Genomic DNA, 16,892 nt, shown 5'->3' with positions numbered 1-16,892 from the left:
GAAGCTGCACCGCGGCTGAAACGTTCACACCAATTTGTTGCCCCTTGTTTTAAAAGTTCACACTCGTGAGCTTCCCTGCAGGAATGATGACACCATCACGGGTTAATGCCGGTTGCTGTGCAGTTTTTGCAAGTCTGTCCTTTTAGCATATCAGCGTTAAAACACACACACACACACACACACCACCAGAGGAGGGACATTGCTTTGTAATCACTAACTGAAAGTGTCTGTTTACAGCTTTTTGTTTTTTTGAGTGGGGGGGGGGGGGGCAAAGAGGAGACACGTCATGACAATGAGTTGTGACAAATGGTTGGAAAACAAACAAAAAAAAGTTTTCAGAAGGAGCAGCGAGCTGATAAACAGCCTTCATCCCGCTCTGGAACTGCAAGCTCATCAGAAATCACGGCTGGGCAAACTTTTCACATCTGTTCCTCACAACACATCTGATTTGTTACGGTCAGCACTTTTAAAAAAGGAACACGCCAACTTTTTTGGGTCAATGTGCTTAACGGATGTTATTTTAACACACAGATAGAGACCCACACCCCCACACACACACACACACACACACCCTCCACCCCCAACGCGTGGCTGACTGCAGGGTAGCTTAGCTGCAGTGGAAGCAATAGAGAGAGACGTCTTAAAAGTCATCAAACACTCTCTCTCCTCCAAAAGCATCAGGACCAGGTTGGACTCTCGCTGTGAGAAAAATACATGAAATCAATGTGGTGTCAGGAGCGCCGCGATGCACCAGAGGAGAGAAATGACTGCTGCTGGAAATGATGGGCAAAAAGTGGAAAGGGAAGACAAAAAATAAAAAGTTTGTAAAGTGTGTATCCACAGAAGTCTCCCACGCGAGTCTGTGGAGAGTTCAAACCTGCAGCCCGCTGACTGCTAAAATCCCACACCTCAGAGAGGATGGAGACGTCGATCGAGGCGTGATGGAGCGGCTCGACTGAGTGGGGAAAAAAAAAGTTCAAATACACAGTCAATGAAAAAGGAAGAAAAAAAAAAGTCTGTCTCATGAGGAGAAATGTTTGTGTTCAGGCCCTCAGACTCCAATGCCTGCAGCCATAAGAAACACACACGGAGACAGAGAGACAGAGAGACACACACAGAGAGAGAGAGACAGAGAGACAGAGAGACTAAAAAAGGGCCATGTGCTGTTTAATCATGCAGGTTACTGGAGCCTGAGCGGTTCTGCATGCTGCATTAAGACTGGATTTTCTGCAGCATCTCTGCCACACACACGCGTTCTCACACGCACTGTAGTGAGGATCTTTGCTAATAAGTTATCACCCCCACCACCACCACCACCACCACCCCCCCCCTCCCTGTAGTGCACTCACTTGCACAACTGCGATTGCAGCAGAGAAACACCAGCAAGCAGTCGAACAGTGCAGTCTCGGGAGGGATTCACGCACAAACACACACACACCTGCGCGCGCGCGCGCGCGCACTCACACACACACACCTGCGCGCGCACACACACTCACACGCAGAGGAAGACAGAGAGACAAACTCACCAGTTGGGTTCTTGTTTTTCTTGAGGCTCCTGCCACAAAGACACTGCAGCATATGCGATCCTTTGCTGAAAATGTTGTTCCAAATAAACCGCATGGATTTGGCTGAGACGGAGGAGGAGGAGGAGGAGGTGGTGGTGGTGGTGGGGGACGAGAGACGATCCGGATGCGGCAGCCTAAAATTCACCCACCGCATGGGGGCTGATCCGCCCCCCTGTTTGCATGCCAGCAGAGCCGGCCAGCTGTTGGGCTCAGTTCGGCGGTGCTTCAGCCCCCCGATCTGCACCATAGACGAGAACAGGAGCAGGAAGCCCGGCTGGTCGCCCGGTTTCTCGCCCGGTTCCTCCACAAGCCCGGTGAGCACCAACCGCACGTAGTCCGCGTCGATGTCGTCCCCGTGAGGCAAGAAAACAGCAACCTCTGCGGCGCTTTTCTCCCCGGTCTCCGCCTCCGGCTGCCCGAGAGGCCGGTGGCCCTCAGCGGCAGAGGAGCGGTCGCTGCTGCTGCTGCTGCCGCCCGCCCGCCGCGGCGTGAAAAGCCCCCGAGCGCTCCTCTTCAAATGGCGTCGTCTGCCGCGCGGCGCGGGGAGAGGAGCGGCAGCGGCGGACAGGCATGCGGCGGCGCTAGCGTGAAGTCGGCGGTACGCGGCAGCTGTCGGCTTCTGCACAAAAAACCATTGCATATTAGTGAGGATGGCAGGGGTCGGTGCGTCTGTCCGTCCGGGAGGGAGGAGGAGGAGGGTGCGGGTACCGGGTGTCCGTCAGCAAGTCGGTGGCATCCCAGCTACTCCAAGCAAGAACTGCAGCGGGGGGCTCCTTTCCAAACACACATACACACTTTCTCTCTCTCTCTCTCTCTCACACACACACACACACACTCTCTCTCTCTCCCTAACACACGCGCTAGACCCTCACCCAGCAGCAGCAGCAGCAGCAGCAGCAGCAGCAGCGGTGTGTGATGACTCTCCAGGTGAATCTCTGCCACCCCCACCCCCCTTTCCGGGTCTCTCTCTTTTCTTTTCTTTTTTTTTTTTAATAAAAAAAAGTCCTTATGAATATTTCATCCGCGCTTCGGCCTCCACTTCTCAATAATCCATAAGCTCCGACGCGCCAAGATATCGCTGCTGTCCGCTCTCTCTTCCTCTCCTCCTCCTCTTCCTCACCTTGCTGGCGATCAGGAGCTCGTGGGCTGGTTGGTCCCGCCGCCGCCGCCGCCGCCGCCGCCGCTCCACGGACTAGACGGAGAAGACCGGTCCTCTCGCGCTCCTCTGCTTCTCCGGCGTCCTCTTCTTCCTCCTCCCTCCTCTTGTTGTTGTTGTTCTGCTTCCTCCTCTTCTTCAGCTGCGCTCGAGACGACCGACGGCCGGTGGGGCGCGAGGAGGTGCACTGACTATCTATACCCCAGCAGCTGCAAAAAAAGAGAACAATTAAGCTTCGCGCGGGATCCGGTTAGAGACTTTCAAAATAAAATTTGGCGCTATGCGCGTGAAGGTGTTGGAACAGCATTTCCCATCAGTGGGGTTACGTCACCTGGACTATAAAAATGAGGAACAACGATGGTTGACAACGTTTCTAATCGCCTCATCATAAACACGTTTCTACATTTTTAACCTTCCCCATCTTTTCTTCTGAAGCTGACTTCCGGTTGGCCTGTGCAGCTTGATGCGGCCCCGCAGAGAGAAGCCGCGAGCGGTTACGTAGGCACGTGGTTCCCACGCCGTCATCGGGCTGATTGGAAACTAACGGGAACCGCCAACATTTGGGGAGACGGTTTTGGCGTCACGACGGCCAAAACTACAACATGAATTACGTCGCCACCCTGTTTTATGACGCAGACTTTTTGTTGCGTGTCTCCGCACTCACCATCCAGACACTTGTTGCACGATTCACTCTGTCCGCAGACATGTGATTACTTTCAGACATTCATTTGGTTTAAAACCCGTTGATTTTTTTTTATTATTTTGCATTAATGTCGTGTGTTTTAACGCGTTTTTATTCAAATTGAATTAAAACTGCAGGTTTCCTGTTGCAAAATTCTTCAATTTGATCCACATTGTGGCTTCAGAATGATTTTGATGGGTCTTAAAAAAAAAAGAAGAAAAAATTAGATTAAGGTGTTAAACCTACATTGCAGTAACTCAGGCTGCAATTTTGCTAAAGGAACTCCAACAATTGGAAATAAATCAACATGCAGGCAAAAACCACCCAGCCTGGAGCCCTGCTGAGCTCACTGGACCCTCAGGCAGCAACCCTGCACCCCAGGGCTCCTGTTCTGAACCCTCCTGCCACTGAAATCAGTGTAAAATTTTCTTCCAACTGCTGTTGAAAATGTGGTGCTGTCCATGGTGCTGAATTCAGCTGCACACTTAAAGTAAAGGACTCGTGTGTGTGTGTGTGTGTGTGTGTGTGTTCCTTTTACTGAGAGGAGACATAGCAAATATCAGCGTCTCGCAGGGAAGGAACAACAGAAAACTCATTGGCACACACCATTAAGCTCTTTAGAGCGTTTTGGCAACCTCATCTTTTCTCCAGATAGGTTTTTGTGGCTCATTTGCCTTCGAATTAGTTGTTAACTAACCGAAAAACAGCAGTTTCACTCAGGAAAGAAGAGAGGCCTTCATGTGTTTGTTAGCTTTGATGTTTGCTGTACGGGAAAATTCTTTTTATCTGAGCTGACAAAAGTGAACGTGACGGCCTTGGAAGCCACGAGGAAATTCCAAGGACATTTTTCACACACACACACACACACACACACACATCAGAACTATGGAGTTACAAGAATATGTCTTTTATCATAGATAGACCAAAAATAGATGCGATTTTGTTTGCCTCTCTAAAATGAAACTTAAGTGTTTGGATTTTCTTAGTTCCTGGTGAGCAGCTGGGGATCCATTTGTAAATCCCTAAACAGAAACCAGCGCTCCCACTGCGTCCCATTACAACCCCCTGCTGCAGTGTGTCAACTGTATGCTTACACACATGAGAAACAAGAGTGCTGGAAAAAAACAACAACAAAATAGAACCATTAAGGGCTGTTTTACTTCCCTCCCACAGAGCCAAGTCTTTTTTGTTCCTTTCTTCGTTGATCACCTGACGTCAATATTCTGTCGCAACTCTGTCCAGTGTGAAAGATCAAAAAAGTTCGATGAAAGATGTTGTTCTCTCTCTCGCTCTCTCTCTCTCTCTCTCTCAACTGAATTAAACAAAAAGGAGAATGAAAACTAGGGGGATTCTGGGCCCGTCCTCCATCTTTCACATGTCATGAGGTAACCGTTGTGGTGCTTTTAGCTGCCGCGTGAATAAAACTGACTTAAGACAGTAATTAAACATGGAAAAGTATCTTTAACAGGCCTTGAAAGTCGGAAGGAGCAAACCCCAAAATGAAGAAGGTGTTTGTTACTGCAGTGTTTACAGTGAACCCTTTCATTAGTCCCCCAAAAAAGCCAAATACTTTGAATGAGATAAATGCAACAGAGGCGCCAATGAACAATTTCTTCTTCTCTGCATTGCAGCGCAGGCCAATGAGTCCGGGATCGTGGTTCCAAGCGTCATCCCTGTCTCCTCGCATGACACACACCAGCAGTCATTACTGCAGGGTGACTGACGCCCGGCAGATTTCTCCTCCCCACGCCGTTCTTGACATGGATCATTCTGAGCAGCTCAAGGCTGCAGGATGGGATTGCTGTCAACAGAGAGCTGCCTCAGCTCTGTGAGCAAACCGCTTCTGTTTTGTGTGTGTGTGTGTGTGTGTGTTTGTCATACACACGCGAAATAGCTATAACGGACTGGGGGGGAGTGAAAGATGCAAAAACAAAGAGGAAGAAGGTGACGTGTGGAGAGATGTGGTGACAGAAAACAAGCAGAAAGCATAGGGCTGAAAGGAGGGAAGAGCTAAAATGAAATCTGCTTGAAAAAAATAATCACACACACACACACACACACACACACTCCAAAAAGGAGACAAGAACAGTTGGAATTTTCTTCTATCCATCCATCGTCGTCTTCCGCTTATTCCTTACTAGTAAGGGTAGCGGGGGCTGGAGCCTATCCCAGCATCTACGGGCGAGAGGCGGGGTTCACCCTGGACAGGTCGCCAGTCCATCACAGGACCAACATACAGAGACGAACAACCATTCACACTCTCAGCCACGCCTACGGTCAATTTAGAGTATCAATCAGCCTCGTCCCCTCTTGATGTCTTTGGACTGTGGGAGGAAGCTGGAGTACCAGAGAGAACCCACGCAGACACGGGGAGAACATGGAGACTCACACAGAAAGATCCCGTGCTCGAGCCGGGACTCGAACCCGGAACCTTCTTGCTGTGAGGCCACAGTGCAGACCACTGCACCACCGTGCAGCCAGGAATTTTCTTTAAAAATTAAAAAAAAAAAAATCAATATTGCTCTTCAGGAAGCCAAAACCTGCAGCTTTTGCCTGACAGACAGGATCAAAATGACCTGGAGGGTTCACAACCGTTTTTCCTCAATCTTTTCTAAAGAGCACAGGAAAGGCAGGCTCATTGTCAGACACAACATGAACACGCAGGGCCAGACGCTGGAGCTTTGTACCATCTAGGGAGTACACATTTTAGACTCGTTCGTGTGTGTTGAGGTGTGTTTGATGCATTCCCCACAACTGCAGGCCGCATGCAGAGATCAGACAGGTCTTTAAACGGCATAAAACTGGCACTTGAGGAGCAGACGTGTGCGGTGAAGGATTGCAGCAGCAGCAGCAGCGTGAATCTGACACTGACCTCGCCGAGAAGTGGGTTCAGAGGAGTAAAGCCCGCTAATCCATTGATCTGTTGGCTGGAGTTCAGAGAGAAAAGCACAACATGGCCTTCACCCAGGGGATATCATATGACTGTCCTCTGAGCCACACACAGCCACGCAGGAGCCCCTGGGAAACAAGCGTAACCCAATTTTGAGATGATCATCCTCACTTGCAGGGTTTAATAGTTAATCTGATTCCCTGTGATGGCACGAAATGATCGGAGATGGTCGCAAAAATAATTCATGAAATCCTTCAACTCAAACCAACTCGCAGGGACGTATGATTTACAAAGTCACGGCGATCCCGAATATTGAGGCTTAAATCAAGAAACGTGGCATGAAATCGTGTACTTGGGTAAAACTTGCCACCGCAAAACACCTCAGAAGTTGTGGCACTTTAAGCATGTAGCGCCCTCATCTGCAGCAGGGCTTCACCTGCTGGTTGTCAAGAGACATTGCAAGTACAATGGTACTTGGACGTGTGAGTGACTAAACTTGAATGAGCGTCTCAGACAAAACACACACAAGTTGAGTGAATAATCAACATGTGAACTAGTAGTTTTAATTATATCTATAATTTTATTTTTCCCCAGAGTCAGTGGTATTTTTTGGTGAATGGGAGGATGACTTACATTTGTGCAAAATAAAGAAAATAAATAAATTCAGTTACCTGCGATCAATGGGACTCTAGATATTATTAATGAGAGAATGTCTCAGTAACATTGAGTAAAGCAGAGAATTTTTTTTTATTGTTAGAACTTCAGCCTACCCATATATTTAAAGCATTAAAAAAAATTTAAAAATTAAAATACGGGAAAGGATTGAGGACAGGTGATTTACACTCATTTATCTTTTTTTGTTGAAAAATAATCAATTTATTCTACCCCCCTATTCCCCCCTACCTGCTCATCTGCTGCTACACACCCGGCCCAGTAGGTGGCGGTGATGTGCTGTGCTCGGTTGCCAACCGCCATTAACACGCAGGCGAAGAGGATGAACCAGACGATATTAGCGTCAGTCAGCCCCACTTCTGACAGATTGAACATTGGAAAAACGATTTATAACACGGGTAAATGCTGTTACTAGTTTAAAAAAGTGTGGATATTGGTGTTTTACTGATGGTGTTGTCGTCGTTAAATGATGTCGCTGTCTGTCTTGTGTGTTCTCAGTCGAGCCGTTGTCATGGAGCGATGTTGTGGGTAGGAAACGCTCGGGAGAAGAGCGCTTTACTAAGCTACTAGCTTGTCGGTGCGGGCTCATTAGCTTGCTGTAACGACTTTCAAAATGGCTAAATATTTATATTATATATATATACACACACACTCACAAATATTGTTTTACTTACATGGCTGAACATGGAGCCGTGTAGCTAGTGGAAGCAGGGTTTACTTAGCACTAAACCCCGCTGACAAATGATTCCATTGCAACGTCACCCTGCTTGTTAGCTTACCCATTAACTTTAACAATCCCGTTTTCTCTACCGTTTCGAGACATGTTAGCACGTCTGGTGTTCGGCAACATTCTAAATGGTTTGAAAGTCAGTTTTTACAGCAAGACTGTGCCACAACAGGTCATTGGTGCATGCCATGGTTCATACCATCCATCTTCCATCCGCATCCAACTTGTAATTCACATGAAGATAAATTTGACTATTTAAAGATGAGGTATTCACGACTGTCACCTACCTCTTGTTCATCTTGTCAGCAGGGGTGCTTCTGCTCCTTGCCCACCACCAGCATTGCCTCCACCTCCTCTTCCTCCCCGGCGAGGAAGACTGAATTTGACAGGAGCCATGGTGGACGTCAGCAAGTGGCCCCTGTTCAGCTTGTTGAGCAGCGAGGAGCTCGCTACGGTCCGGCAGGCCTGCGTCTTTGGAACATCTGCAAACGAGGCCATCTACATCACACACGACAATGAGGTGAGGGAACCATCATTTCTGCTGTCAGTCCAAACAACGGGCATACTTGTGACAGAAATGACTTGTGGGTGTTTTTCTTCCTCAGGTGTACGTGTTCGGGTTGAACTGCAGCAGCTGCCTCGGAACAGGAGACAGCATCAGCACCGTTGTGCCCAAGAAGCTTGACTTCCTGCAGCAGAAGAAGGTGGTCAGCTTGAGTTATGGCAGCGGACCTCACATCCTGTTAGCTACGGAGGGTAGGTGGGATTCTACGCTCACACGCTAAAGTCACTCAACATCACCACGGGGCATCTGATGGTAAGTTTGTGTTGACTATTTGCAGATGGGCTGCTATTTGCTTGGGGGCACAACAGCTACAGTCAGCTGGGCAACGGGAACACCAACCAGGGACTTCCTCCAACGCTGGTCACCGCAAACCTCCAGTACAAAAAAATCAAAGAGGTGGCTTGCGGCTCACATCACTCCATGGCGCTCACACAGGATGGAGAGGTAACTTCCGCGCTTCGTGTGGTGTTTTTTCGAAAAACACAAATCCATCCTTGGGATTTCTATTTGTGTTCTTCTAGTTTTTAGAAGGACATAAGGAAAACATTCATGTTACTATACTCTAATACAGCTAATTATAGTTTTTAGTTTTGCTTTTTATCTATATACTATACACACATCTCACTCACGGCGTAGTGAGTGTCAGACATAGCAGTTTATTTTTAACTCTGAGGTATTAAAGGTACTTACGGTGTGTGTGTGTGTGCGAGAGAGAGAGGTTAGAAGTAAAGTGTGTCACTGACTGTAGTCTCATTTTATTTCATTGACGAAATACAGGATTATTCTTCACCCTCTCCTCCAGGTCTTTGCGTGGGGCTACAACAACTGCGGCCAGGTCGGTTCGGGCACCACAGCCAACCAGCCGTACCCAAGGAGGGTCCTTAACTCTCTGCAGGGCAAAACCACCATGGGGATCACCTGTGGACAGACGTCCTCCATGGCTGTGCTGGACAACGGCGAGGTGAGACGGGATTTGCCTGGAGTCTCGCGCGAGACATCACGCGACTAACCTATCTGATTTGGCTATAGGTGTACGGGTGGGGCTACAACGGCAACGGACAGCTGGGTATCGGTAACAACGGAAACCAGCACACGCCTTGTCGCCTTTCTGCCTTGCAAGGGTTGTGTGTTCAACAGGTGAGAAGACACACCAGCTCTGGACATGCCGACTGGTGCGTTAAGAGCACTTCAAGTGTCCCTCTCTCTCCCTAGGTGGTGTCGGGCTACAGCCACTGCCTTGCGCTGACAGATGAGGGGCTGCTCTACGCCTGGGGAGCCAACACTTACGGTCAACTGGGAACGGGCAACAAGAGCAACCATCTCAGTCCCGTACAGATAATGGCTGACAAAGAGAGGTGAGGGAGGGGAAGGAGGGGGGTCACAGATTAGAGGCAGGTTGGAAAAGTCCCTCCTGTCTTCTTATTTCGAGACACTTTTTCTCAACTCTGATGGAAAATCTGTGTGTGTGTGTGTGTGGGGGGGGGGGGGGGTCAAGCGAGGGTGGATATAACTTCATGTTCACTCACATTCTTCCTCCTGTCAATCATCTTAATCACTCCCGCTTATTATTAGAGGAAATGATTGAGGCATTCATGACTGACAGTCATGTGTCACAGCGTTACTTGTCTAACTCAACAGGATTGTGGAGGTCGCGGCGTGCCACTCAACGTACACGTCAGCAGCCAAGACTCGGGGAGGCCAGGTACTGGTGCATCGAATCTCTCCTGCAGCTGTTAAATGTCGGTCTGTTATGACCGCCCCGAGTGTGTGAGTGAGTGTGACGCTGCTGCTCTCGCTGCAGGTGTACATTTGGGGTCAGTGTCGAGGTCAGTCCATCGTTCTACCGTACCTCACACACTTCACCAACACCGACGATGTCTTCGCCTGCTGCGCCTCGCCTCCGGTCATGTGGAGGCTCATGTCTATGGGTGAGGAGAGAAAACAAAACAACCCTTAAGCTTTGCGGGAAAGTGATTTTGTTCATGTCAAAAAAAGAAAAGAAAACACGAATCGTGTGGTCTTGTGTTGTACTCCAGAGCACGACGACTTCCTGACGGTTTCCGTGGCTCTGAAGAATGAGTTTGACAGTCCAGAAACGTCTGACCTCAAGTTCAGCGTCGACGGCCAGTACATTCACGTTCACAAAGCCGTGCTGAAGATCAGGTGTGTGTGTGTTGTGTGAGCGTTGGCAGTAATGCTAAGTCATAGCATAGCAATACCTTTAGACAATTGTTTCGCCATGGTAGGTGCGAGCACTTCCGATCCATGTTTCGCTCCCAATGGTCGGAGGATCAGCAGGACGTGATAGAGATCGGCCAGTTCTCATACCCGGTCTACCGAGCCTTCCTGCAGTTCCTCTACACAGACGCTATTGACCTTCCACCCGAGGACGCCATCGGTTAGCCTCAACATTTTCAAGTCCTTTGCTCTCTTGATTCTGTTGTCAGTCTCGAGTGTTTCTAAGCGCTTATCCCTGCAGGCCTGTTGGACCTGGCTACGTCGTACTGTGAGAACCGCCTGAAGCGGCTGTGTCAACATATCATCAAGAGAGGAATCACCATAGAAAATGCCTTCACCCTGCTTTCCGCCGCCATAAGATATGACGCGGAGGTGCCACCCACACAAACACACGGCTGAGAAATCTGCTCAGATTATACCGACAGTGTGTGATCTAATCCCGCCTCCTATTATTGTTTATCTTGTTTCAGGATCTTGAAGAATTTTGTTTCAGGTTTTGCGTAAACCACCTGACTCAGGTGACTCAGACTGAAGCCTTCTGGCTGATCGACGGCACGATGCTCAAAGAGTTCATCAGCAGAGCCGGCCGCTGCGGAGCATTCAAGAACTGAGCGGCGCCGCAGACATCATCTCTGATTACATACTCTTGGCAACGGGAGAAAAAGGAGGCGTGTGTTTACTGTGACCTCTGAGGGGATTACATCATTGACACGATAGCGGACGTCGCGCTGCGTTATCCACGGATCTGCTATCAGCACTTCCATTTCTGTGGAGGCACTTTGAGGTGAAACACGGCGCCCTGTCTGTTGGGCCGCTTTCGAGATTCTCAGTGTTTACTTGAATTTTTTTGACCACGTGTCCTGGCATTCACTCTCTGGGAAGAAAAAACAAACCATCGTGAGACCAAAGACCTGGAAGGGAGGAGCGACTGATTACTGGAATGGATAACTGACGAACCAGGGCACGTACACCACTATTATTCACTACTTTCTCTCATTTTCTGGCAGGTTGCAGATTTCCGCTCAGGAAGGAGGAGTCCTTAAACTTTAAATTTACTCTTGAAGTTACTGAGTTTTTAGTGATTGCCTCACTTGCTTTGCGCTCCATCAAAATCTCCCTTTTTAAAAAAATAAAAATAAAAAAAATATCACACCTGTGAGTGCACAGACAGGCACCAGAGTGAAGCTTAGTTTTGGTAATTCAATTCTGACTGGCTTTGATTCTTTTGCACTTAAAGAGACAGTAGCTTTCCTCTGCCTAACTGAATAAAAGTCAGCATTGAAATCATGAAAATGTTGCACTAGGAATGTTACAAAGGTCTCAGTTCACATTTGAGGCACTGTTACACTTTTACATTCTAAGATTTACTATATTACTTGTTACAGTTAAATAGATTCATCCTGAATGACTGCATCTACGTGGGTTTGCCGATGTCATCTGGGCTTTAAAACGCACCACTCCTTCATTCAGAGCTGCAGTAGTGAGCTGAAAATGACAATTTCCTCTAAGTACAGTGAATGCACCGCGCGACGCAAGACACTACGCAGGAAAACAATGCCAACTACTTTTGCTGGGAAGTTTCTTTGAATTATTTTTGTGTTTGTTGACCAAAAAAAGATGCCCACAAAATCTTACTTTTTCACTTCAGGCTTCATTATGTATTTATGCCAATGCAGAATACTGAGAGGGAGTGTTAATTCATTGACTGAGTTTTATTTCCTCTGTTGGGTTTTTATATTTCATGATGCACTCAGATGTTTGCTCTTTTTTTTTTTTGTCATCCAGGTCAGAAAAAAAAAATCTAAAAATGCATTCAGTGGAATGAGGAGTGTCAGTGTTTTTGTTTTATATGAAAAAAATAAAAGCTAATATTCCTTTGCTTGCTGTAATGAATGAATTATGACTTAAGCTTTTATGCACATGGGACAAGTGTGTGAAAGTGCTTCACTTGATCTGCACTATTGTTGGGTTTGTACTTTATATTGCGCTGTTATAACTGCACTATTTTACTTTATTACAACTTAAATGTGACTATTAAACTATTCCATGCATCACAACTGAAGCTATTCTTTACATTGTCGCGTCGTAAATCATGTGCCCAGTGGTTTTTAATGCCGTGCAATTAAATGTACTCGGCATTTCCCCGCTCACTTGTGTACGTCAGAGGATATTTCCGGAAATAGACCGGAACTGAAACTACAGAGGAAGAAGCTGCCGTCAAGCTCGCGACAGTTAGCCGGGCTAGCAGCAGATGTCAAGCCAACTCTCGTTTGACTGTGACCCCAGCAGCAGCAGGGCGTGCTGTGATTAACACACCTGGCGGAACTAACTCACTTTATTAAATTCAACTTTGGTGAAATGTTCACAACCGTATTTTTTAAAGTTAAGTGCGCATTTTGACCCGCTAACAATCAATCAAGATGTAACGGGATATTCTCCCGGTGAAAAGTCCGTTACGCCGTTAAGATGAAAATTCGTCTTTAATAAGCTGTTTTTATGTATTATGATTTATTTATGCCAGCTTCCTCTAAATGTATTATCATTCCTACCTTTACATACGTTTGCGCTCGCCAGGTAGGCCTTTATTTTGCAAGGAGTCGCCGGAAGTTTGGTTTTCCTTCCTGTCCACCTTGACGATGTAGATCAGTTGTATTAGTCCGCTGGTTGAGCTCCGATCATATTTTGACATATGCTCTTGTGTTTTTGGAAGCCGACCCGGGACGAGATATCTGGCTAGATAAGACTGAATGGAGGGAAGCGAGATAAAGGACCTGAGCGATCCGGGCCGGTCCGAGCCAGGTCGGGATAAGAGAGAGAGCAGCACCCAGACCAGCAGCAGATTGGGAGGTGAGGTGGATGGACGAGGGCTTCAGCTACGTAGGTTTCTGTTGTCTCCATAATCCGTTATTTTATCAAGACTTAGCTGCCAGTTCGCGACCGGCAATGTGGCGTCTTTTTGTGGTTCTTTGACTTGATGACATAGTGTTTGGTCCAGCGTTATCTTGACGCATCTAATTTGCATACATGACATTCCCTCACCAGATATGCAATTGCAGCTTAACGAGCTGACAGGATGACATGTTCTTCCATTGCGTCACTCCTCCAGGTCATGGCCCCAGGTTATCCAAAGTAAACCTGTTCACACTGCTGAGTTTATGGTTAGAGCTGTTCCCTCATGAGCAACCTGAAGAGGATGATCACACGAAGGTTGGTGTGTGTGTGTGTGTGTGTGTGTGTGTGTGTGTGCGTGCATGGCCATCTTCCTATTATTCTCGAACCTCAATTGTTCTCCAGATCCACAGGATGGGTCTGGCGGTGGTGCGGGACAATAAGGTGGAGGGACTCCACTGTTCAGGGCCCGAGCTCCACGCGGGACAGGCTGCCATCATCCAACACGGTACGTCTCTAGCTGACTGTCAGCTCTACTTCTCCAGGAGACCCTGCGCCACCTGCCTCAAGATGATCATCAACGGTGAGGGCGTGTTACATAATCATGTTCTTAGTAGTTGGATGTGCGCCAGGCTGAATAGGGGAAATGAAACCACAAGTAAACGCGTCCACTCCTGTTTGCTCCTCTCCAGCCGGAGTGAGTCAGATCTCCTTCTGGCCAGGAGACCCTGAGGTCAGCATGATGACGTTCACCTCCTCGAACCCTCCCAACACCCACTCTCCTCCTGACTGCATCTCAGAGGATGCTGCGCTGGACGCCATGGCAACGGAGAGGCTCAAGTCCAACAGCCGATCCCACATCTGCGTCCTGCTGCAACCCCTGGCGCCCGGCCTGGTGCAGTTTGTCGACCAGACATCCCGAGAATGTGATTTCATGGAGAGGGTGATAGATGATGAACCGGGGCTGAACGCAGATGAACTCTTCAACAGGTATCCTGACTCCACCCCTTAAAAAGGACAGTTCACCCAAAAATGAAAATTCCCTCACGATCTACTCACGCTGTCGTACAACCGAAGTGACGTTTAAAAAGGAAAAAAAAAAAACAGACCTTCAAACGCCTCCATATTGCTCATCTTGAAGCCTCAACTTGCCAAGTTGTCTTTAGTTGCTCCCAATCATCTCTCTCTCTCTCTCTCCAGGGAGCGGCTGAGACACCTGAAGGATTTCTCCACACGGTTCCTGATCAAGACGTCTCAGCAGCACAGAGACATCTTAACCCAGATGGGTCTGGAGAACTTCTGCGTGGAACCCTACTTCTCCAGTCTGAGGAACAACATGAGGGAGCTGGTGGAGGTTCTGGCTGCAGTGGCGGCCGGGGTACCGCAGCAACACTACGGGTTCTACAGGTTAGAAGCACCCCTCTGGAATTTGTGGTTTTTTTTTTATGTTTTGAACTTTGGTGTTGTTTATCTGTGTGACCCAGAGACGAATCATCAACCGCCGTCCCAGTGCTGCCCCCCCGTCACGAGGGAGTATCTCAAGAAGTGGCCTTTCACTGCATCATCCAAGCCAGGCTGCTGGCCTACAGGACAGGTCGGCTTTGAAAATTCCCCCACTAACAGGGTTCAAGCTAACGGCTAGCAGCTTCTAAGGCACATAACTGTCATTGCTGTCATTCCAGAGGACCCTAAAGTGGGTGTGGGAGCTGTTATCTGGGCCAGAGGGCAGTCGGTGAGCTCACGTTTCCTCCTTTTATTTTCTCTGAAGCAGAACTTAATTCATCTTTAAAGTCTTCCGAGAGTTGACGGATGAATGAAGCACATTTCATTCCACTGTACCTCCAACCAGCTGAGCTCTTTAGTGGAGTTTCCTCACTCTCTGACGTTCTCTCAGGCCGGTCGCGATGGAAGGGGGTGTCTGTATCTGGTGGGCTGCGGCTACAACGCGTACCCTGCAGGCTCCCAGTACGCGGAGTACCCTCAGATGGACAACAAACAGGAGGACAGACAGAGACGCAAATACCGGTACATCGTCCACGCGGAGCAGAACGCCCTCACCTTCAGGTCAGTGAGGAGGACGAGGGTGACGACAGGAGAGAACGTGTTCTCACCTCTATTTAACTGAAGTCTCTGCTGCGTTTAGGAGTCGGGATATCAAATCAGAGGAAGCCACGATGCTGTTTGTGACAAAATGTCCTTGTGACGAGTGTGTCCCGCTCATCAGAGGAGCCGGCATCACGCACGTCTACACCACTGACCAGGACCGGGACAAGGACAAAGAAGACATTTCCTACCTGAGATTTGGCAGCTTGAAGGGCATCAGCAAGTTTATAGTGAGTGTGTGTGTGTGTGTGTGTGTGTGTGTGTGTGTGTGCGGAGGGATGTTCCAGATTAGCCGTAACATGTTCTTACATTTCACCGCCGTCTGTCTTTCCACAGTGGCAGAAGAATCCTGCAGCATCTCCTTGCCACCTCACCACCAGTAAGTTCCATCTTGTTTGCCCGTAGATACGTAAAATGAACGTCCCGGAACGCTAAAACAAACCAAACAAACATCTTTTGTTCCAGACGGTTACGTAGGGAAGCACAGCAGACCGGCGGAGCAGGAGAGTAAGAGCAACAAGAAGCTGTGCACCAACAGACCCCTGGACTCACTTCCTGTTAGCCTGTAATGGATTAAGAAAGAAACCATGGGTGTTCAGGGGCAGCTGTGGGGGTGGTGGAGGGGGGGTGGGGGTGTTCCAGGTGAGGGTAATTGGCACAGCTGGATGTATTTAGCTAATTATCCACAGTCGCAGGCTGGAGCACATCTGCTCCAACAAACGCAGCAGCAGGGAGCGCGCAGCCCTCTACTGCTGCTGTTGTTGTTTACATGCGGGAGAAGTTTGCTCTGACTGAATACTTAAGGTTTGTCCCACCCTCGATATCTGATATCCCTAACGATCACATTATTTGTTGCACACCTTCCCTGCGCTTCCTGAATCTGCTTTGCATGTTAGCGTTCACACCGTGACACTTGAAACCAGCTCTTAAAAACAAGAGGCAGCGGCACGTCCTTCAAAGGTGCGATCAGGAACTACTGCGTCTTTTGCACGAACCCGTTAAGAGACAGCTGAGAACCTGCTGACCTCACAGGGGAAACCACTCGGAGGGGACGGACGAACCAAGTGGAACTGAGGGGAGAGAAAACAGAAAACACTACATTTCAGTGGGACGTATGAACTGTGACATGTGGATTTATTTTTACTTAAGAGGTGGATTTTTCGTTTTGTGTGAAACGTTGAAAAAACTAGGACAGACTTGAAGGATTTGAAATAGTTTTATATGAAGAGGGAAACTGTAAGAATATGTTGGAATTTATAGCAAATGTCTCTTAAAATATTTATTCTACTTAGCAACGCCCCCCCCCCCTTTTTAGGAAAGGAAGGTTTAAGGGGAATTGCACAGCTTTACTTTGCGGTTATTTTGTTTCCATTTTGCAGCTTTGAATTGTTCTTTTACCCCGTTA

At 48.2% G+C, this 16,892-nt stretch overlaps 3 protein-coding genes across 9 annotated transcripts in view; 2 read left to right on the top strand and 1 right to left on the bottom strand.

The window, feature by feature from the left end:
* The window catches only part of LOC147272543 (fibroblast growth factor 14-like), a 40,098-nt gene extending 37,177 nt beyond the window's left edge, over positions 1–2,921 (bottom strand). Inside the window, exon 1 of the mRNA XM_086184202.1 lies at positions 1,527–2,921. Within this exon, the coding sequence (XP_086040328.1) occupies positions 1,527–2,205 (679 nt within the window). The 5' untranslated portion in view covers positions 2,206–2,921. The remainder of the gene's footprint in view (positions 1–1,526) is intronic.
* A 4,342-nt stretch (positions 2,922–7,263) lies between these two features.
* rcbtb1 (regulator of chromosome condensation (RCC1) and BTB (POZ) domain containing protein 1) lies at positions 7,264–12,473 on the top strand. Of its 4 annotated transcripts, none has more exons than XM_086183510.1 (14): positions 7,279–7,363; positions 7,464–7,493; positions 8,002–8,212; positions 8,298–8,448; positions 8,535–8,701; positions 9,060–9,218; positions 9,287–9,394; positions 9,470–9,612; positions 9,896–9,959; positions 10,059–10,185; positions 10,294–10,420; positions 10,504–10,655; positions 10,737–10,867; positions 10,966–12,473. In XM_086183510.1, exons 2-14 carry the CDS (start codon positions 7,477–7,479, stop codon positions 11,104–11,106), a joined length of 1,698 nt encoding a protein of 565 aa, XP_086039636.1. In that variant the 5' UTR covers positions 7,279–7,363; positions 7,464–7,476; the 3' UTR covers positions 11,107–12,473. The 4 variants fall into 4 exon arrangements, with proteins under 4 accessions (XP_086039817.1, XP_086039721.1, XP_086039636.1 ...); XM_086183441.1 differs by having other exon boundaries at positions 7,282–7,363; positions 7,999–8,212; XM_086183691.1 differs by lacking the exon at positions 7,464–7,493 and having other exon boundaries at positions 7,264–7,363.
* A 355-nt stretch (positions 12,474–12,828) lies between these two features.
* cdadc1 (cytidine and dCMP deaminase domain containing 1) lies at positions 12,829–16,101 on the top strand. 4 transcript variants are annotated; one of them, XM_086183897.1, is made up of 12 exons: positions 12,829–12,877; positions 13,206–13,342; positions 13,602–13,702; positions 13,790–13,967; positions 14,077–14,374; positions 14,585–14,791; positions 14,869–14,978; positions 15,067–15,116; positions 15,279–15,448; positions 15,528–15,717; positions 15,824–15,866; positions 15,953–16,101. In XM_086183897.1, the coding sequence occupies exons 2-12, from the start codon at positions 13,243–13,245 to the stop codon at positions 16,054–16,056; spliced, it is 1,551 nt and encodes a 516-aa protein (XP_086040023.1). In that variant the 5' UTR covers positions 12,829–12,877; positions 13,206–13,242; the 3' UTR covers positions 16,057–16,101. The 4 variants fall into 4 exon arrangements, with proteins under 4 accessions (XP_086040023.1, XP_086040109.1, XP_086039933.1 ...); XM_086183807.1 differs by lacking the exon at positions 12,829–12,877 and adding an exon at positions 12,904–13,069; XM_086183983.1 differs by lacking the exon at positions 12,829–12,877 and having other exon boundaries at positions 12,903–13,342; positions 13,790–13,892.
* Positions 16,102–16,892: the final 791 nt, after the last annotated feature.

Source organism: Aulostomus chinensis, chromosome 1, assembly GCF_037954235.1.
Source record: "Aulostomus chinensis isolate RoL2024-O1b breed Wild chromosome 1, RoL_Achi_v1.0, whole genome shotgun sequence".
NCBI lineage: Eukaryota > Metazoa > Chordata > Actinopteri > Syngnathiformes > Aulostomidae > Aulostomus > Aulostomus chinensis.
Note: the sequence above shows the minus strand (reverse complement) of the source record. Positions and strands in the feature narration are given on the sequence as shown.